This window comes from Neolamprologus multifasciatus, chromosome 18 (genome assembly GCF_963576455.1).
Source record: "Neolamprologus multifasciatus chromosome 18, fNeoMul1.2, whole genome shotgun sequence".
Lineage (NCBI taxonomy): Eukaryota > Metazoa > Chordata > Actinopteri > Cichliformes > Cichlidae > Neolamprologus > Neolamprologus multifasciatus.
In genome coordinates, this window is record NC_140456.1 from 16,682,824 (window position 1) to 16,705,103 (window position 22,280).

General features: G+C 41.9%; 1 protein-coding gene across 1 annotated transcript in view; it reads right to left on the bottom strand.

The window, feature by feature from the left end:
* The window catches only part of LOC146497658 (arf-GAP with GTPase, ANK repeat and PH domain-containing protein 3-like), a 75,065-nt gene that overhangs the window by 30,800 nt on the left and 21,985 nt on the right, over positions 1–22,280 (bottom strand). The window contains exons 7-12 of the mRNA XM_085139165.1: positions 20,723–20,850; positions 20,291–20,446; positions 15,247–15,330; positions 10,821–10,925; positions 8,878–9,049; positions 2,835–2,984 (exon numbers count right to left, since the gene is read on the bottom strand). Coding sequence (XP_084995291.1) covers positions 2,835–2,984; positions 8,878–9,049; positions 10,821–10,925; positions 15,247–15,330; positions 20,291–20,446; positions 20,723–20,850 — 795 coding nt within the window. The remainder of the gene's footprint in view (positions 1–2,834; positions 2,985–8,877; positions 9,050–10,820; positions 10,926–15,246; positions 15,331–20,290; positions 20,447–20,722; positions 20,851–22,280) is intronic.

Below are 22,280 nucleotides of genomic sequence, written 5' to 3' on the forward strand. Positions count from 1 at the left end.
ATGGCAGCCCTGCCTGTCCTCAATCAAAGCCAACGGCTGCAATTAATGGCAAAAATTAGAAACAATCACCGCCTCCCCCTTATTATCCTCAATTAGAGCGTACTAATCAAGGCCTGATCGCGCTCTGCTGCTCTCTCCAAACTAAATGTCAAACTTCATTACGGCCTGGCGTAGAAATCAAACGCCCCACATGCCATCACCCTCGCATTGGGAGGCCAAGGTGTAAAACACAGTGCCACAGGAAAAGGCTATCTGTGCATTAAGTACCTGTGTGCTGATGTGCAAACTCATAAGAGGAAAAAAAACACTCTTATATAAATAAATTAGCAACGCTGCAAAAATAAATTGGAGCACAAGGGATAAAAAAAGGGAAGCGACGCAAACTTTGCATGGACTAAGGTTTTGGTAATCAGCACAGCATTGTCAAAAAATTTATATTTTCATATTGGCATGAAAACTGACACGGCTCAGAGGCCCTTCTGCAATTAACAATTATTTCAATTATTACAGGTTAACCTGATAAATACTTCTTAATTAATCAACTCTTTGTTCCACGTAAGCGTCACTTATTTCTGACAAAACAATTTTATACATTTAACGTAAATAAAATGTGATAAAATATAACTAGAAATATTATTATCAACCAAAAATACCTCAGAAAACACGAAAAGATAACCTTTGAATGATGTAAAGTTTTACTTAATCAATTTCACCTGTTTTAAGACCTGGCTCAAGGCATCGGTGACACTGAAATGCAGAAGTCTTTTGACTTTGACTTTCACTCGCGCATTGACAAAGACTTAAGTTACTGTCATCAGCCAGCCTATCAATTGACTGTTTGAGCCTCTTGCTTTTAATTCAGGCTCAAAGATTGAGGTGCGTGAAGGAGACCAGGATCTAAACAAGCATCCGGTGCATTAAGAATGGGTGTCTTTATGAATGCAAGCAATAGAAAAATTGGGCCGGGATTTAATCAAAAATCTGCGCTCAATATTCAAGAGATGCTACTACCTCTGCTTCTGCCTTCGTTCAATAGGTTTACAAATGAGGACATTCTTTAAATAATATGGAAATGGTTACCTGGCTAAGATGCATTCATTCTCCAGTGAATCATCAATCTGCTGTTTTTGCATCTCAGAATCACATTTTATGTTAACCTGCAACCTTCACCAAGGATAATGGAGTGATTGGGCATGGTTGGAGTCAATTCACATGGCAAAACATGAGCAGCCGTTACTGCGGAACACCCTCTATTGATTATTGAAGACACATTAGAAAGGAAGATAAGAGGGTTGCGTTTCAATCAAGTTTGTGTTGTGACAGCCCGGCATCACTTTACATTGCAGATCTGCTCCGCTACTTTAATTCACGTCCTTAAACTGTAAGGAGACATTAACGGCAAGATATTCAGCAAAGTTTCTGATGCTGCGTTCAGCGTAAGCCTTTAACTGTCTGCACTGACTATGCACTGATTACAGAGACACTTCTCTTCCTCTAACATAATCTATCATTTGACACATCGCTTCTACTATTATTTTCAGCTCATTTGCCTCATTCAAGCTCATTTGTGGTTACCTTAAAAGTAGCATGAAAATAATTGAAGAAAATAAAATAATGGAGCAAATTGTATCTGATTTAGTTGAAGACTGGATGCTGGTTAATGAGCTATGTTAATATTAAAGGCTTTACAGTTTACCAAACATGAAAATAGGAAATTCTAGCCTCCTTATTTCCAATAGCACAATGTTTAGGAAGTCCTATTTGTTCTCTGCAGTTCGGTCGCCCAACCCGCATTCACAAACATCCCCACAGACGCACACACACACATTATAATGCAAACACGCTCTGTGGAAAACAAAATCACATACAAACAGCCACTCACAAAAATTCTGCAAGAACACATACAGAATATATATACACACACACACACATGCAAACACACGAACACACACACTCATGCTCATTTATTTGAGGACCCCACGAATCTAAGTAATTCTGCTTTGGGCATGCTGCTGATGGGAGACAGGGGTAGGGGGTGATGGAAGTGCCTGCGTCCAGGCAGAATTGATCGTTTGGCAGCTCCAAATGAGAGACAGGCTTGTCTGCGGAACCACGAGGGCCGTGCAGTTGGACTCCAGCAGCGCTCGTAAAGTGCGCTCTTTAAACTGCCGGGGCCCCTGGGAGCCCATGGGGAGGGGGGGAGCCGCCGCCGTGCTAATGAGAACTACCAGAGTGCAAACATGCATGGAAATGACTGTTATTCTGTTGATGTGCATTTAAGTGCTTTTTTACTGCCAACCACAAAGAGAGGGAAATAACTGGTGATGAATGGTACCCCCGAAAAGCATTCATTTTCCTCTTCGGAAGAAAAAGAGAGGAAAACAGAAGGGGGGGGGGGGGCAGAGAGTAAGATGGAAGGTAAAGACAGGATGGGATTGGGGGGGCGCAGCAGACATGGTGAATATATTTTCTTACTTCACTCAAGTACAGTGACAGGGCGAAATGTGACAAGGAGGCAGCAAGGGGAGATGCATCGATGGCGGAAAGTTAACCTTCACCGTTCCTCTCCTCTGAACATGCTGCTTCTATCAAAGAGCAGCAGCCAAAAAGGTCACAGCGATCACAGCTCTAATCAGCTAATTATGAAAATGAGGCTTGTTTCACCTGCCGAAGAAGCTCGGCAAATGGCAGCTCCATCACTCCACAACTCAGGATCAGGTCCCCTTAAGTTTATTTTAATACATTCTGTTCTTTGTGGCAATAATGAATTATATGCGAATCATAAGAACTCGGGAGGCGAGTGAGGGTGTAGAAAGCGTAGGTGGAGGGCTTACGGGCTCCGCTGCTTGTACTGGTGTTGATGGCTTCATTCCACTGGTCGGCGCTGGACACAGAGAAGGAGCGCTGGTGCATGCCATCTTTACTGCCGCCAAACGCCGACCCGCCCGTTTGGAGGGATGTGCTGCTGTTGGAGTGAGAAGCGCCTGGAAAAATAAAATAAAATAAAAAATTAATGCTCGTTTCTTATTTTGCGTACAGCTGTTTGAATTCTTTACTTGCAGGATTGTTTTCTTCAAGCTCAGAGGATAATGATGTAATTGAGTTAACAGTTTTAGGTAGTTTCTACTGCACTGCAACACTGCTGCCACCCTATTTGTGCACATATCTCTGTCAACCAACCCCCCACGCACACACACGCACATACACACACAAAACCCTTCTCCCTCCGCCTCTGCCTCTAATTAGCCCTTAATTAACAAGATACACTCTGAACGCTAATTATCTCGCCTCATCCCTCTGACTGCCACATCGATCTCCACTGGCGTCAGCAGGCGTTCTTCCCCTAACTTCCAATCAGGCAAGCCACGGACGCCTGGCTCTCTTTACTAATTCATGGGCTAGGCTGAACCATGTGGGGTCCTTCCCTCCTGCTCGCGAGTAGCTCCTACAACACGTCCTAACTGCTCCGAAAAACTCATCGATATGCTTCCAGTCATGTGAGCGGAATCAGATTAACTGTCGGAGGTGGAAAATACAGCTCCGACAGTTAATCTGATGAATGGGAATCTCTCATGTGACATGAAAATATGTTCTAAAAATAAATAATACATAAAAGTAACGGAAAGTAAGTGCTACTTAAAAGTAGCGTGGGTGTCTAAAAACAAGATCCTTTTCACAGCGTTTTTGCCATAAAAAAAAAAACAACACACACATACACACACACATGCTGCATGACATTGTAAAAACAATTCAGTTTAATAAGGCCAATAGATATCACACTGGCACTTAGAAGGTTAAAACATCAGAGGTTTTGTTATGGAAATCAACACAATTTTCTGATTTTCTTGACAAAGCTTCCTCATCTTACAGGTAACACACATCAAGGCCCTTTATTTAATAATTACAAGAGAATATCAGTTTCTGATTGAGGTGACAATAACAGAAAATATAGTGTGTGGCTCGTGTGTAAAGTAAACTAAGCGGCACGGGTGCTTGTTAGGATAATATGTCCTACTCATTATCTAGAGTAATAAGTGTATCAAATTCACATAATCATGTCTAATTAGTATCAGTAATTATCTTGTTGGGCCCAGGAATATTAATCTTCAGGTCCCAGAGGGGAGGGAGCAGAATCGCAGCAAGAATGGGAGAGAGAGCGAGGGAATCATGCTGAGGAGCACCGACTAAATTAGCATGCTGAAATCAGAGCGGAGGAGGGGGGGGGGGGGGGGGGGGGGGGAGGAGGGGAGGGGGAGAGCCTTGGAGTAGGAGAATTGAAAAGAAAATGTGAAACTTTGTTTTCCAAAAACGTGATGCATAAATTATATTGTTTTTTTTTTTTAAAAGCTCTGACTTCTATACATTTGCTCTTGGTAAGTGTTTTTTTTTTTATTATGTGATTTTGGACAACAGTGCACCACTGCATGTTATTTCCCAGAGCCGACGTTAGTGTTACTGTTTAAAGTTAGAGGCATTCGTAACAGAAAATCCATTTTTCCACTATTCAAAATGTGTTTTAATTCACAGAGTGCAAAGTTTCACTCTGTGATACCTTAAAATAGAGAGGAGAGGGAGGGAAAAGGATTAGATAACTCCAAGGCAACTTCGATTGATATTTAAAATTCAACAATCATGTCTAATTGTCAAATTGGATGCTAATGATTAATGAATTATACATGGCTGTATCCATTAGTCCCCAGAGACCACTCCTGCATAAAGGGGAGGATAATGTAATTACAGTGGAGAAATAATCAGCTTGTGGCATTAAAAGAACACTGTACTCAAAGCTCCAGCCAGGCCCGACTCCTTTACATTTTATAGATTTAACAGTGGCGCTACGGTGGACTGACAATGACGAAACATTATGACTCAAACTGAGATTCAAGGGATTAATACTCAATTGAAAATCTCTCACACGGATTTTGGTGTCATAGACGATACAAAATATTAGTAATTAATGATTATTGACAATATAACTGGATTTATTTTGAATTGTGGATGAACCAAAACCCCAGTTTGAGGCCTCATTCTGTCCAGTCTCTGTTTAAGTCTCTATGAAAAACCATTGCAGCCATTTATGTTGACATTACATGAAATATAAACAGTAGTGTAAAATAAGCAAACCTAGATGAACAAAGACATTTACTGCTTAGTTCTAAATATTAGACTACTGGGACGTTACATTTTTTTGCCCAGCTCTATTTGTTTGACAGCTTTCCTCATTAAGCTTAGAATAATAGCATTTCTATAGATTAAACCACCCTTCTGCACAGTCATTAAAAAATGTTTAAAAAGCTACAATAATAAGAAAAATACTGCTATGTATCATAATGATCTACTTATATTATTACATTATAATTGAATTTGTAATGGGGCATTATTATACTGGAATATTGCTATCTGTTAGACTGTAATTCTTTTACCACTGCATCTACTTATTAAAAAAATATCACCAAAAAAACAAAACAATTTGCTACTTTTCTTCAACATATTCTGACACTGATTCTCTTATAAAGAAAGCACGCTAAACATTTAACTTTTGTTCATTTCCTGCTTAAACTCTTCACAGAAAAAAACCCACTGTGGACTTTATTGTCATGTGTAAAAAGAGATAACAAAAGCCATATAGTTTCTACTGCAGGCGATCCAAGGCTCGGGTGTTAAGTACAGGCGATGGATTAGCAGGGAGCAGCTCTGCCTTGCTTCTCATTTCTCTTTAGGCCGGGCCGTCAGTGGGCTGATGAGCCGTGACGAGGCCTGACCCCTCCGTGGAGTTGTTCCCATTATGTACAAGTAGTGAGATAATGAAGCATTCATGCTAATGTGGGCCGAGCAACACATCATCTGCGGCTGTGTAATCCACCACCACCATCATCATCATGACCAACGCCCAGACGTCCCCCTTCGCCTCTCATACTGCGGCTCCTAGTCCAATCACAAGTCACTCCAGCATTTGCATTCAGACTTATGCATTTTATACAAAGATTTCATAAACTGTACGCAGCAAATTAACATTAAAATATTGATTTTAGCCCTTGTGTATGAAAGTACAGCCTGTATTATGTTTGGAAATAGACATTTTTACGGTTGCTTTCTTCTCCATTTCAGCTCCTTTTCAGATTCCATCTGATGACGTCTATTTCTATTGACAAAACAGATCTCGATACGAACAATTAACTCTCACAGTGGATCTCAGAGGGATCCCCAGCAGCACTTCCATGTTGCAATAAAGCAACTTTAGAGAAACAACATTCACTTTTAGATAATTAAGCTAAGCACATTTGGAATATGGGAGATGGTTTTCGCTTACCCAACAGGGTTGAGGGATTCAGACTGAAGAGATTGGGAAATATTTCAACTTGCCGAAGTTGTTACTGGCCTGTTAGTTAGGGAGTATGTGGCTCTTAGTTCTGTAGCACTATATAAGCTGGAGACAAATCATGGCGCAGAGCTGGGAGGGAATGGGCGAAACACTTTTCTCCTTTTCCTCCCTTGTGGTGAGCGCATCTCTCCCTCCCAGAGGATTGATTAAAAGTGACTGGGCCCATTAATACTTTGATACAATGTATCTGTCGCTGGTGACACGGCAGGACGCATGTTAACAGGGAGGATCATATTTAAAATGGTTCCGCTCAGCACCCAGCAAAGGAATTAAACCTGGCCGCTTGGCAAACTCGCGGGCGCGTGCGTTCCCACATTTACTCTCTGTCTTCTCAACCTCCCCTCTTCATCTTCCTATCTTCCCCCATCCACTCTGCCCCTCCTTCTCCCGGTTGCTATCCCTCTTCTCCCAGTGATTATAAAGGTCTTTAGATCTAAGGAATGAATGAATAACCAAAGGCAAAGACAAGGCTTGTGATTTGGACGCTGTGAATGAAAAATTACCCCTTTGTTCCCTTCATCAATTGCATGTCTAATGAAATCAAAATCCCGATCGCATAATCAGAAGAGGGTCCTCCACCCGGAGAGAGACCTGATGTGATTTGTAACCTTTCTTTTCCTAAGTGGAGATTAAGGCAAATCTCTCTCACATTGTTCCCTGATGCAGACATAGATGAAAACTGAAAATGTTGGGAATTCATCATTGATGAGTCTTTTCCAAGAAATGATCATCAGGTGAAAACAACACTTTTGCGTTAACAACAAGAAAGAAAACAACCCAGTTGGTGGTGGGTTTTATTCTCCCCAAAACCTTATCTGGCCTGATTATCACCGCCCTTCGTCCACTCAGACGACTCTCCTCAACCCTGCACTCAAGGTCAGCACTTTCCAGGATGACACAACCTTGATCTCCTGTCCTGCGCTCTGTAAACTCCTACATCTTTCTGCTTGTGACTGATTAACTCATTCAGCTGTGGCAGCACCTTGGCCACATTTGAAAGTAACCTGCCCGGACAGTCCTAACGGTCCCTGGTGGCCCATCTTTGGCACTGAACCCACTCTCAGCCAGTTAGCTTTAGCCTGAATGATGGAAACACTGTGCCCATTTCACAGCTGACGAAGGACCCCACCTCCCTCCGGGGATCACTCTGCTAATTAGTATTAATTACTCTTAATCCTAACCCCTAAATCCAATCACGGGCTTCCTCTCTATACGGCTGCCAGACTCTCAGCAGCCTCCAGTGGTACTGCTTGCTGAGAGAAGAGCTCTATTTTTAAGCCTGAAGGTGGAAAAATCCTGGCACGATGCTCAGGACCAAACTGCTTGCTGTCTCTGTGACCACTACAGTACCACAGAGGATGGAGAATAAGTAGGTCAGTGACTTAAAAGACAACAATAAACAACTGTTTCTTAAACATGGTTGCAGCATTTATTTGAACACAACTTGCGATTCCCTGTTCAGTAATATAGAGAAGTAATAGATTTGTCATAGATGCTCATTAAGTCATCAGTGTGTATACTACACGGCAGCTAATTTGCATATATGAAACATACAGAAAGATAATTAACCTGTTGGGAGCCATTTTTGTGATTAATCGCAAACAGAGGGCAATATAAAATTAGTAATGTAATAAAAGCCTAATTGAGTAACCATTACATATTCAAGGTATGATTTATTTCTTCTAAGAGCCGGAAATGTATATATATGATCTCTCTTAACTTAAAAGTGTCCATGCGTTTAAATTTACCAGCATAAGTGAGCGTTATAAATGTGGCACTAGCCTCAATACCACGGCTAAAATTGCAACTTTTATGATTAAGCTGGATCAGTAGATTATATAAATATACAAATCATTTCCCAATAGACTACATTTTGGACACTCCGAAGTCCAAAGGATGAAGTGATGGTTGTACTATGGCTACAACAAAATAAAAATACTTAATGACTAGAACATGTTTTTTGAGATTTGTCCAAAACCACAATGATGTAAAAAAGTCATATTAAAAAAAATACCACCATATTTGTAGTTTATCTAAGGGTGTTTTCACATGTGCAGTCCTGCACTTTGCTCTAGTTTATTTGAGCCCAAAGCTGAGAGAACGGTGCAGGTTTAGATCTAGATGAGCAGTATGCATCAGGTGTGCCAGCTAACTATACCAAAACTGCAAAGTGTGCCTCTCTTGATACATCAACATTAACATTACTAAGCTGTATAAAGTTTTTAAACATAAAATATTAAATCTGAAATCTGCAAAGCTGAGCAAACTATGAGCTCCTCAAATAATTAGACTTTGCTCACATTTGTGCTCTTTGTACAAAAGTGCAGTGTAATTTAAGTGTAGTGGATACAGAGCAGGGAGGAAGAGGGTGATACCGTCATTCATGTTGTGACACGGCACCCTAAAATTATTAATCCTATCATATCATAACTGTTTATGTGAAAAAAGAGCAGAAATTCTGCTCATTGGACAAATAATGAGGCGGGGATTCTGACCTGTGTTTCCTATGCCCAGCTGCAAAGTGCTGCGGTCCTTGGTCAGCCCGTTGGTTTTGGGACTAGCAGTGGGGGCGACGGTGGCCACTGCTCTGGGCGGTCGCTTCCCAGGCACCTTAACTGTTGTCCTCAGCAGGTCAATCTCTTTTCCGTGCACGTTCTGCATGTAGTCCTACAGGAAGTAATAAATAAGAGCATTACAATTGTATCAAGCAGCCTTCACCCTACACAAGTCTCGTATTTCCAGATATATCCCACAATTTACCTACTTGATTACAGACTGTGGACCAACAAGAATCCAGGAATTATAGAAGAAAAACAAATTAAAAGACTATTCAATTTCCATCCCCATTAGTCACAACCCATCTTAGACCTTCCACTACGGCTGCGTGATAGTGGGAAAATGATTGTAAAGCCATTATACATCACCTGTGCCCACGCCGTCTCTCCAAATAGCGAGATGGTAGGCTTAATGAATGCAAACTGTCTCATTCTCTTTCAATTTGGCCATTTGATTTGGTTTAAAGCGACTGCCGCCCAAATGTGGGAAGCCAAGGTGAAAATCATTGGGCTCAGCAGAAAAAGATCCAGATAGAGGCGAGCTCGGCCTTTGCCGTCCCCCCACCGGCTCCTCTGCTTTATTACCGTGTCATAAAGCACTCATTTCTTTCCCAAGCCTCCTCGCTAATTACCCAGTGAGCGCTCTCATTTCATTTTATTGCTGGAATTAACAGCCAGATCGAAGCGTGCAAAGCTATTAAGATGTGTGATTAAGCCACATTCAATTAGTTTCTACAAACAATTTAATTGATGTAGCAGATAGAATTAACAGAAGGTGATTGTGTGGATGGCTTGGCTGACTGCGAAATTAAAGGTTCCCCTCTTTCACTCTCAGGCTGCCTCCCTCCCTCGCGCCTTTCCTCAATCTCTCTCTTCCCCCCTTTTTTTTCCTCCTTTTCTTCCTCCTTCTCTGCTCCACTGCTCAAAATGAGCTTGAGCTAATGTAACTGTCAGCCTTATTTCACCTCCCTCTGTAAGTCAACAGATTCATAGATTCATAGATTGCCCCAATGACCTGTAATAGCTGTAATGATCAAGAGATAGCCTGTTCAGTCAATTACATACATCACTTTAGCCTGGCACCGCTCTACTAATAACTGCTTGTAAATTAAACCACTAACACAATGTCAGAGTAAAAAAGACCACACACAGGGTTCATGTCTAACCACTGGGCCCGTTTTCAAAGTTTGAGTTGTCTCATTAGAGACAAGATGCTGAAAATATCGCTCATTTCATGTGGCCGAATGATCTAGACATGCCAAACGCAAGGCTGGAAGAATCAGAGAGTGATGGAGGGAATCCGAGGGCAGAGACGGGCATTTCTGAGTGGAGCACCGGGCTCTTCAGCTGTCTGCTGCCAGCCAGCCGAGTGTTTAAGAGGTATTAGCAGCCCAGCGGGACTCTGACAAAGATGGATGTGGGAGGCTGGTCAGGCTCTGCTGCCATGCGGTGAGAACCATTATAAATACAAGCCAGCGTGAGGCCTGGGCGCGGCAGGCACGCAGCAGCACAGCCATGTCTCCATTAGCAGACACCGTGGATTGGCACCACAGGGTGGGCAGAGATGACCACTAGGACACCCCGTTTTTTAATACTAAGCTCAAAGTCCCAGGGTTTGCTAATATGGCCGTTACGTTACACACAGCAATAAGTCTCTGTTGACATCGTGTGCATATGTGGTTGCAATCCAGTTTCCTACAGCAATGGTGGCAAATGTAATCGCATCAAGAGAATCGTGCTCAGCGGTTACAAAAGTCCTGCATTAAAAACCTCCAGCAGCACCCTCGAGTACAAACAGTGGTGTAACAAACCCATAAAGCCGAGTGGAAAAGAAATAGCAAAGGAAGGAGCAAAAGTCTGTGTGTGGAGGTGGGGGGACTCACATGTAAACTGGGGTGGTAAGTGAGGACGCCATTATCACACAGTGTGACATATTTCTTTTTCCACTCCTTGTTGAGGGATTTGCCACTTCGCTTCAGAAGGATTCCCTGTAAGAGACAAGCCATCACGGTGAGCATATGCTCCTCTCAGAGCAGCGCGGTCGATGATATGAGCCATTATGGATGTTAAATACCATAAAACAGTGCTGTTATTGTTATTACAGATTTGTTATTGCGCTTTCATGGAGAATTTTCTTGGAGGTAGACCATAAAGCAAACAAACATCATATTAAATGACAATTATGAAACAGTATGGAAGTAATTACATTAAAAACAGTTTGGCAAATACCTAACAATTGCAATTAATCTCTTTCTGTTATAGCTCGGCGGCTGACAGGTTTAATGAAATGCTGCTTTTGCTTCTGCGCCCTCTTGAACCTACAAAGCTGGACAAGTTCCTCTGCTATAGGGACCATTCAGAAACAGAGACAATCCAATTTGCCAGACCTCCTCCCTGCATTCATGCACATAACATGCTGAACTCTGGAAGACCCCTCAATCCCGGGATTAGAGAGTGTGATCTACCCTCTTCAAAGCCCACTCATCTCTTATTCTATTCAACTTTATCTTCTGGGGCCTTTTAGGGCCTCACAAGGTTTCCTTATCTGTTTAGTAAATCCACTAGTAAACAATGGAGTTCCACCGCTGGAGGTGACCAAAGGCTGCTGAGTGCAAGGGCCAGGAGGCTCTCTCTGAGGTTAAATAGTGAGGAGGGGCCTGCTTAATTAGGGGATTAAGTCGGGGCAATGTTTGTGCTTTTACAGCCCAGCCCTGTGTGTGTGTGTGTGTGTGTGTGTGTGTGTGTGTGTGTGTGTGTGTGTGTGTGTGTGTGTGTGTGTGTGTGAGAGAGAGCTGAAAAAAGGGGGGTCAAAGGGGTAGTGTTTTGCTAGTAAGGACCATCCTGCAGGCTTTAATCCTGATTAACACATCAGGAAGAGCTGACCCTCGGTGACCTGGGCACCAGGCTGTTTGCCGACAATCATCTTAATCCAGACCCTGATTCATCTGCCACGACCCCCCCCCCACCCCCCACAAATGAATCCTGACTGTCCTGACAACTGGGCTGTACGCTGGTGCTCATAAGTACAGGCTTCATATCCTATCAACAAATCTGCATCTGAAATAATTGAATTTTACTTTACAGAGTAGAAATAACATTTTTATAATGAAAAAAAGAAAATCCAAATGTAAGCTTTGAAAAATGAGGGAGCAGGCCGGCTCTGTCAGATCGTGTTGCCGAAGCCTGTTGTTTATTACGATGAAGTATTGCTGAATTACTTGTACTGGAATACATTTAAGAACCCATAAGTTTTCAGGGAAGATGAATCAAAAATGAGAACAATATTTTGAAAGCATTTAAAGTTTTGATGGAAAATGAGGACAGGGAAAACACAGGCCATTAAATTAGAATTTAAACTATATATATTTTTTAATATCTAAAAGCCACTGTTAACCCTTTTGTAACTATTCATACTTGAAGAGGATTTTTTGTCCAGGAAGAAACTTGTGTCCTTTTAATTGATTAGCTGCTGACTGCCCGGGCTCTCTCTCAATATGGTCAATAAAAGAACTGTAAACACTTTTTAAATGTGTCTTTAATCATACAAAGTAAATGATGCAGTCAGAGGGCCTCTAGCAACTTTATAATGCATGTTTTACAAGCAAATATGTTCCTCATCTTGTGGTCTTACTGAACCATACACAAATCTATACACGCAATCAGTGTGGAGCTTCAAATTATTCATCAGAGCCGTGAAGCAGATCGATAAAGATGCTAAGGCAATTACGTGAAAATCTACACACGCACACTAATTTTTCTGTTATTTTATGTGAACAGTTGCCCATTACGACTGTGATAAATATCATCATAGATCAGGTCACTTTCAATAACTGGAAGCCTGACATACGATTTAATTGAATTAATCATCGGGGCTCTGTCTCAGATTAGAAAATGGGATAGTGTGAAATCACGAGGAGAGGTGCGGAGTCCAGCGCTTCCCCTCGACACTGACGTACACATGAGGGTGCGCGCGCACACACAAAAGGATGAGTGTGTCAAGCTTGTGCGACACAAGGAAACGGGCCAGTCGTCAGACACGCTCTCTGTGTCCACACAATTGTGATATCTACACAGAGGAGATAGTGTCTTTCTCTCCTTTTGTCAGATTACCAGGAGGAAAGCTGCAAACTGCCACTGTGGCTGACTGATAGGCCGGCCCTTTGTGACACACCAGGAGAAGGGAAAAAAGTGTGTGTGCTGGTGTGTGGGGGGTGAAGAGCTGCTGACGGCTCCTCAGCAGTGAGTGCATTGCTATCCTCACTCACTATTTTTATAGATAGAAAGTGTGTGTGTGTTTGGGGGGGGGGGGGGGGGGGCGTGCAATGTGTAATTTGGCCTGATGGTGTGAGGGTGAGGGGTGGGGGCGTGGGGAGTAGTGGTAATTAAGCTCACATTGATACTTTGATCTCCTTGATTGTGCATTTCACTGGCCTGGAGATCAGCTAGTCAGTCCCCCTCCACATGCCTCCCCCACTACCACCACACACACAAACACTCCATCCGTCCCTCCACATCTGTATCTGAACTGCATCCCTACCCATCCAAAAGAAGGAGTGTTTTTTTTTTTCTTTAGATAAAGCATTGGTTCTGATCTTGCCAAAAGTGGCTGTGATACTCAGGGAAATTGGCTGCGCACTTTAGAAATGCGCGGGCTAAGACCGAAAGAGTTTACACTAAAGATAGCTCTGAGGGGGATTTCATTTAATCTGTGAAAATCAAACTCCTGATCACCTGTGGACTAATGAGCGTCTGCAGGGAATTACACAGATCTACAAAAACGCAGCCACTTCGCTGAGACCTAAATTACATCTTTGTAGAAAAGCCATCATGACGTATTAAACATTTTTAAAGGTGTTTTTAGCTGTTCTCAGACTCATAATTTGAACTTGTATTGCTGAATAAAAAAATAAATAAAAAGCCTTATCTATTACACAAACAAGTATCGTTGCCCACGGAGGGATCACCTCATAGCCAACTATAACTACTTTAAACACAAAGGAACGTTTTTGATTAAGAAAGCATCACCCTGCTATTATTTCAGCTAGACCCAAAGCCTTGGCAATTTTCTCCCACAGGGAACGAGGAGGTCTGGCAAAACATTTTCAAAAGAAAGGACAGTGTCCTCTATCAGCTGCAGGTAAAGATGATAATACAGGAATGCTGACCTATTTTCAAAAGCCCTCATATAATCAGGAGTGATTACTAATGAATGTACCATTTACTCCTCCTTACAGTCGGGACCTTTAGAAAGGATTTAGAAAACGCTTTATTCGGTGGTTTGCTGCTGTGCATCTGTTCCATTCACTGCAGCGTGTGACTAAAACAAATATAATATAGGGAAACAATAAAGAAACACAGGCACACAAAAAAAAATCAATAAATAATGACAAGATTTTTTAAAACAAACCAATATTAGACTAATATTCCAGCAGTGTTTGTGTAATAATCATTACCATTAAAGCTGTAGCATTTTTACCATGGCCCAAAAAAATCAAATAAAATGCCGCCATAAAAAATGCCTATTGGGACAATATATAGATATGAATGAATGAACTAAATATTAGTTCAGCACAATCAGGTGGAGTCAGAGGTTCAACTACAGGATTATTGCTCACTGGATTGGAGTCATCTACAGCTGACAGACATGTAAAAAAATCTGACCCTAAATAATGTTCTGAGATCCAGTAAATATTTGTTTAGTAGCCACAGTCAAAACAAGATGTATCCTTTAAGGAACAGCTGATGAAAAACACAAAAATCTTTATTATCTACTAATAAGCCTTAAACTGTGACTGGAAAATTGCAGTAGACAAAGTTGGATGTTTTTTTAAAGGATGGTGCTTTAAATATAATCTATAAATTTATAGTTGCTGCTCAGAAAAATCACACATCAAATATTAATGAATGAAATGTTGATTTCTTTTTTCCTGACAGATCATGTCATTTGCTGAGAACAAAATGACTCAATAATGGTCAAAGGTAACCAAACTCCTCAGTTCTCCAGGGTTTAAAATTTCTGCCTTAGCTTTTTGGAAGTGTGCACTTTGATAGGTAGGGGTGGGTGGGTGTGTGTGTGTGTGTGTGTGTGTGTGTGTGTGACTTCCATATCATAGTGGTAGTGGTGCCTGCTTGTAAAGCATTTGTTACATTGGGTTGTGCTGCCATCTAGTGGATTTTGTAGCATATTGCCTTTCTCCAAAATCACTGAATATAAAATTACTTTAAACCTCTACTCAGACCAAAGAAGCCATACTTACCACGGGAACTGTGGGAAATGTAGTTAAAAAAAAGGTTAGTAAAACTGCTTACCTGTTTGATAGGTATGGCCCTTCCACTGCCTATGCTGTCTGTTTTACTGTCAACGCTCTTTGCTTGTTCACTGGCTTTCCGTGACTGCAAGGAAACAAGAAAGTCAGTCAGACACCGAACCGACGCACAGAGCACGAGATGGGAGCCGTGGGGGTATGAGGAGAATTTGGGTGGGGTCGTGCGTGTTGGGGCGTGTGTGCGTGAGGGCAAGAGACTGGGGGTCAGAGGGTGTTTGGAACATTTGCTGTAAACTAAGCGTTGCAAAATAAAAAATAGTTTCAAAAGAAGCTTCAAATTAACAGACAAGCAGACCAGCGGAACAAACAGCATTAACACCGACGTGCAAGTCAAAAAAAATGAAAATAAGAAATTTAAAGAAAAATAGAGACCAAACCAAGACCACACTGGACACATCTCAACACAGAGGAGACCAGAGACGACCACACATTGAGTCATGACTCAGCCCTGAAACCCTTTGGTAGATCCTTCCCTCTGTCTGAGACCCAGAGCGGGCCCTTAGTGGACCTGCAGACCACCTGCTGCTGTACCCACTGCAGCATCAGCTGTGCCTTTCACATAGTCAAATAATAAGTGCTTGTATAGCACGATCAATATGTTAAACGTCATAACAGGTTAGAAAGGAAAGAAAGGAGAGTGGTTATTTTTCTTTCTCTCTTTTTTTCTATTAAAAAAAAGGCTTTGGTAGTATTTCTTCCTCCAGCCTCCAGCCTGCAAAACCTAGAAGGACACAAAATCAATCTGCCAAAGTCAGACAATTTAAGTGTCAGAGAAGTTAAAATACATCAGCATTAAAACTCCTGGGAATGCCTGTGGAGAGGGGGGAAAAAACCCAGTGGTACAGCGACTGAAACTTGACATGAAACAGTTTAATCATAACCTTCCCACCCCAACACAAATAAAGAGATGAGGTACAGGTAGGGACAGACATGAGTGTGTATGGTCTCACTCAGAACATGAGAGATGTCCAGTCACCAATGGAAAAGAGGTAGTCTGAGTTCAAGTAAACCAACTCTGGCGTTTATATTTTTTTCCAACATTTTATTTTTTTTTATGATGACTTGTTTAGCTTCTATACAGACACCATACAAAGCAAGTCACAAAGTCACTTCAAAATATTCAACAGATTGAGCCAAACATTGCAGTTCCCACAAAATATAGGATGGACAGTTATTTCATATATTCCTTATATGTATGTACTTTTTATAGAGTACCATTGTAAATAAAATACAATACAAGATATACAGCAGTCTATATTTTTGTCAATCCATTCATGATAGAAAAGCGATTATGCAAGAGTTCATAATCTCTGTACCAAACCTAAACCGAGGAAAATGAAAAGAAATTAAAAAATAAATTAAAACTGAATCTGCAAAAACAAAAAACAAAAAAACAAACCCAACCCAATAAATTAAAAATAAATAAAAGGAAAATAACTGTTAAGTTTAACTACATTCATACAAGTCGGTGCAACCCAGTTTCATTTGTTTTTCGTATATTATGCCTCTGTATTACCTCAACACCCTGACGATCTACACTAGTTTTTATGAAGGCCTTCATAAAATTTACCCCAAACTGCTTTAATCTAAAATACCTCTGCGCTAATACCTTTAGATCACATTTTCAACATCCATTCAGTACTTCAAAACGTCCTGGAAAAGGAGAGCGAGTCAAATAAAAACAGACCAAATGAATTGAGGAAAATCTAAAAGGAAAAAAACAACAACAACAAACAAACAAAAGAAGAACAACAACTTGGCACCTCTAGTCCTTGAGTCCTCATTTATGGCAAAAGGCAGCGTGATGTCATGTAAGGAAAAGGTTGTGTCCTTTAGGTGGCTGGGTAACAGTTCCAAAAGTGACTCGACTGTACAGCATGTTTTTTGTTTTTTTGTGTGGCGTGTCTGAATGAGAGCACGGGGGAGTGAGTAGAGGGTGGGGCAGGGCAAAAAAGGGGGTGGATGGGGCATTTCCACAAGAGTCCCTACAGTTTGTCTCATGCTGTGATATTAGACGGTCTACTCTGAGTGCACTCAAACACTTGAGCGGACTCTACTTTAGGTTGCATTTGACGCAAAGTCCTACGTTTTCCACACGTTCTACGCATTACCCGAAATACAATAGGGCACTGAGGGTAAAGCAGCAACAAGCTGAAAGTCCTCAACCAATAATCTCCTCTCTATCAGGACTGGCAAAGCAGGGGGACTCTTTTTTTTTTTCTTTCTTTTTTTTAAACCATCATGCTCTTCTAATTCGGAAGGAGTCGGAAAGCCCTTTTTGTTGAAGAAAGGTTGGAAACAGAAGCACAAATCTGCAAATATTAAAAAACAGTGTCAAATGAATATTGTTTGTGTTGTTGTTGGAGTTTTGTTTCACACGAGAAACAAGTTCAGGGACTGAAATACAGAATGGAGAAACACTGAACGGCGGACATTAATAAACGGGTCGAATGAATGATGGAATTAAGTATAAAAATGCTGTAATATTCATTTATATTCCTCAATAGTGTGCTTTTCAACACAAAAAGGGGACAGACAGCCTGAAGACCTCAGGAAACCACAGACAGACTACAAAACACATTGTTTAGTTATTGACTATGGAAGCACTAGGAAAGAATAACGTGTACTGTGCTGACACCTAGTGGCCAATGACAGTTATGGTGGAAACTGGCTTGAAATGATTGTGGTTTGGTGATTTGTGAGGGTGGTGAAAAGACGGAGTGATAAGATCTTCTGATGTAAAGCTTTGAGTTTTATTTTACTTACTTTAAAAAAAAATCTAAATGTATTAATGCAAAGCACTGATCTATTTCAAGGGCCTTTTTCTTTTTAAGTAAACCATATCTGGTATATTTGGAGCAGTATTATCTAAGTAAACTGCACAATGCAAAGGATTTTTCTTCATTTTCAAGAGTCCCAATGCCAGTGCCATGATTGTGACATGTGTTACTATTATCTCAGATTTATAACAGGACCGGACCTCGTATGTAGTGACTAAAGAGAGTCTGTTGTTGATCTGCCAGAGCTCGTCTACCAATGACATTAAGGCATTTTTCTGGAGAGCTTCTCTTGGGGCCTTCTGAGATCTGCTTTACAATCTACTCACCTACTTTCGAGATTGTGCCTGGCAACCTGCGATCTACCGGCAGAACTTTTTGTGAACTTGTAACACAGATACCAATTTCTTTTTTAAGACGTGCAAAGCTAGGAAAGGAACATCCTCGGCATTGTTGTGTTGATGAAATATTTTCTCTTTCTGCTGTTTTTCGTAAAATGGCAAGGAGGTTTTTGCAAAGCAAGTCTTCCTCTCCTGAGCCCATTGCTCTCTTCGAGTGTCACTGAAGAAATGTCGACATCGCCCCGTCAACTTTCCGTCCCTTCCTCCTCCTCCTCCTCCTCCTCTCCTCCCTCCCCCTCCCTCCTCCCTCCCTCGGCTCGCTGCTCCTCAGAAGGTCATGAGCTGAAACTCCCGCTCGGCTTGCCACTCTGGCACCCACACTGGGTAGGTGGCGTGCTTCGGCATCTCCATGACGCGGACGGGGAGAGGCTCATTTCTCTGGTGGACATGGTTAGTCACTACCTAGCGGGGGGGAAGGGAGACAACAAGGGGAGCTAGCACACAGCCTGTACTGCTCGGTGGCCACAAAACCTGCGGCTCCCCAGCAGCTGGGGCAACAACATGAAGGCGGTAGGACAAATAGAGGAGGGGAAGGGATAGATCGGGGAGGGTTAGAGAAGGAGTTGGTTAGAAAGAGAGGAGAGAGGAAATAGGAATGAGATGGGAAACAGGTGACAGCAAGAGGTGAGAGGGAGGTAGATTGGTGAAAGAAAGGGGATATGACTGGGAGGGAGAGGCAAAGGGGTAATTTCACATAGCCTGATCTCTGTCTCATAAAGCTCAAAAAGTTCTGCAGAGAAAAAATTGAAAACTTGGATACAAAGATGGCATGTGAATGAGACACTGGTTTCGCAGGGGAATTTGTTTTTCCCCAACCAGGGAACTTTAGAGAATTGTTTGTACTGATTTTAAAGCTTGCTGATTTGTACTTTTTTTGCAGACCTCCCTAAGCTTAAGGAGGCCCAGGTCCGGCTACGCGAGTTTAGGAAAGGCTTAGCAGCAAAGAAGAAGGCTGGGAAGAGAAAAGGGGGAGAAGGGGAACAGGCTGGGTAGAAAAACATGGCAGAGGCTACAAGTAAAAGACAAGCTTAGGACAGCTAAGGAAATTAGAGTGGTTAGTGCACACATACGCTATCGGTTAGGGCAAAGGGCAAATGTGACAGGACATGGGGTAAAGAGCAGGCAGACAGGGGTGTCGGGATACTGGTGTGGTAGTTAATCTTAGCGATCGAAATCAAATGTAAAATGGGGACTCAGCAAGTTGATTAGTGGCCAGTTAGAGCACTTTCTGTCTGAAGCAGGGGTGCTGAGGGTGCCAGCATGCATTATTAGCAGCGTGTAAATGGGCCACAGGTTGGCTGGGATTTTAAAGTTTAGCTTGATCGGGGCAGGAGAAGTGGCATTGGCGGTTTTGTCGCTGCCGTCTCTCCCCCAAAAGGGAAGTCACTGCAAAGAAAGGATCTAGCAAAAATAAGAGGGGTAGGGGGAGGGAGGTCAAAGATTTAGACAGCGCAGAGGGCCCAGTTTGTTATGGGTGAGATGAGGAACTTAATTCATGTGCACTCACTACATCCAATTAGAAAAGAAAAAGGACATGAACAGAGTTAATGTTTTTCTTCCACAGTGTTTATCTTTGATATTTGCTTTAAGGTTTCATTTTATTTCTTTCTTTTTTTTTTTTTTTTTGGTGCATTTCAGGGATTTAATGAGATTTATTTTGTCTTTTTCTCCTTTGCCCATTGTGCTGTGTGAACAAGACACTGTCTTTGCCTGCATCGGAGGCAGGAGAGGTGGCTTTTTTTATGCATTTTGAGCTACCTGTCTCCCTCTGGTGGAAAAAGTGCGCTCGGCAACATGCCTCCTAGTAGTGTGAGTGGGTGTTGCTTTGCATCAGCTGTCGCATACTTACTGTGAAAATGTTGGAGCGGCGCTTTGACTGCTTGCGGATGGGCGTGGGCGTGTTGGAGGCAGCGATGGTCTCAATGCGCATCTCCCGCTGACTTATGCTGGGGGTGGAGGGAACGGAGGAGGAGTAGTCGCTGAATGCACCCCCACCATTGGCCGCCTGGGGAGCGAGAGGGATTAACACGAACCGACAGAATCAGAGGAAAAGCAGGAGGAAAGAGGAGGAGAGAGGATAGTAAAAAGAAAAAAGGAAAAGAAAAAACAACAACAGGGGAGACAGAACCAGGTCAATTTAGGAAAAATATGATGTGGACAAAATTACCCACTCACTAACAATACAACCAATCACCATGAGAAGAATTACATAAACTGGAGATTTTTTTTTACATATTCACGTGGAGGATTTAAGTGTGGGCTGTGAATATCTGGATCTTACCTGGTTAATGTGAACAGAGGGGATCGATGCAGTGGGGACTGATGAGTGGCTGGGAGAGTTCGGGAGTGATTTGCATGGACCAATAGAGAGCTGCTGCTTTTTCCTCATGGCCACAACCTTCTGGGCAACTGGAGGCAAACACACAGCAAGATACGGTCAACTAGTCCGGTCAGCCAACCTTGGGAGAGTTTTTAGGGATTTAGTGGGTTACACTGTGAGAATGTGAAACCCAGGATCACGTGTGATGATGTAGACTAGCTCGGTTGCTGAGCAACAGTGGGAAACCTCAACGAATTCTTAGACAGAGAATTCCCGTTCTTCAACTTCAGGTTTAACAGGTGGTCTCTGCGACAGTCCAGAATAAATATGCCATTTAAGCCAAAAAATATAATGTTCATGGGAGTAAAAACAGACATAAAATGAATTTTTATTATGTTTAACATTTATGGAGTTTAGGTTTTAGTAAAGTACTTTAAGTTTTAGGGACATAACAGAACCAAAAGCCTCTTTCTGGACCCATAGCGCTCCCTTTTGAGCTTTTGTGTCAGCTGTTTCTGACACAAAAGGTTTTGTTTTAGTTCAATGGTTTTAGTTCAGATGTCTGTTAAGGTCACTGAACAAAACTGAGCGCCATCGAGGGAATGCGTCGGCTGATAGGTTGGTTACAATATTTACAACCAATCAGCACACGTCAGCGGCATCCTTGTGTTTTACAGACAAAAACTGACAAATAAAACTGACTGTTTTTAATTTCGATTCAGACATAAAATCAAACACAAAAATATTATATTTATTAAAATTGAAGAACACTTTGGGGTTTTAGCTCAGTTCACTCACTATGAATCTCCTGAGACTCGAGCTCTTGTCTGAGATGCTCTTTTAAATTTCTCCCAGTTATTTAAGTAGTTGGACCTGATAATTATAAAAACCAACTTCCTCTTTGAACAGGAAGCTGTTACTTCATTATAGATCCTCTTGTTATTAAACAAAAAAAAGAGTATGTCCTCATATGGGCACAATGGGTATCTTTTACAGCATAATACAATAAAGTCATTGCTCAACAGCATTAGAGCAAGAGATGTAGAAGTAGAAAAACTACATCAGGCATCTCACCTTGTGACTGCTATAGATTTGGACTACAGCATCACAACATTCAGTCTTAATGCAATTCAAATGCCAAAAAAGTCTTTCTAGAGTGCTAAAAGCAATGAAAAAAAACTAGCACTCCCAACTACGCACATTATCTAAACCTCCTCAGGCCATTTGTTTTCCAGGCAGGTAATAAGGAACATACTGCTTATGCATGTCTCCTGGGACAATAAGGTGCCTCTGTTACCAAGAAAAGTAATCATACAAAATGACACTTGCTTTAATTTTTTTCTGTCATTCATGGAGCTCTATAGTGTGATGTTAGCCAAATGGAACTATTGTCACTACGCGAAACAGCCTGATTGGCTATGCTGGTGGTGGCGTAAACCGTTAATTTGCTGCACACGCGACTAGGTGGAGCGCGAGGCGTCGAAGGAGGGAGGTGATGTTTGGGGCTGCATGACGTGAA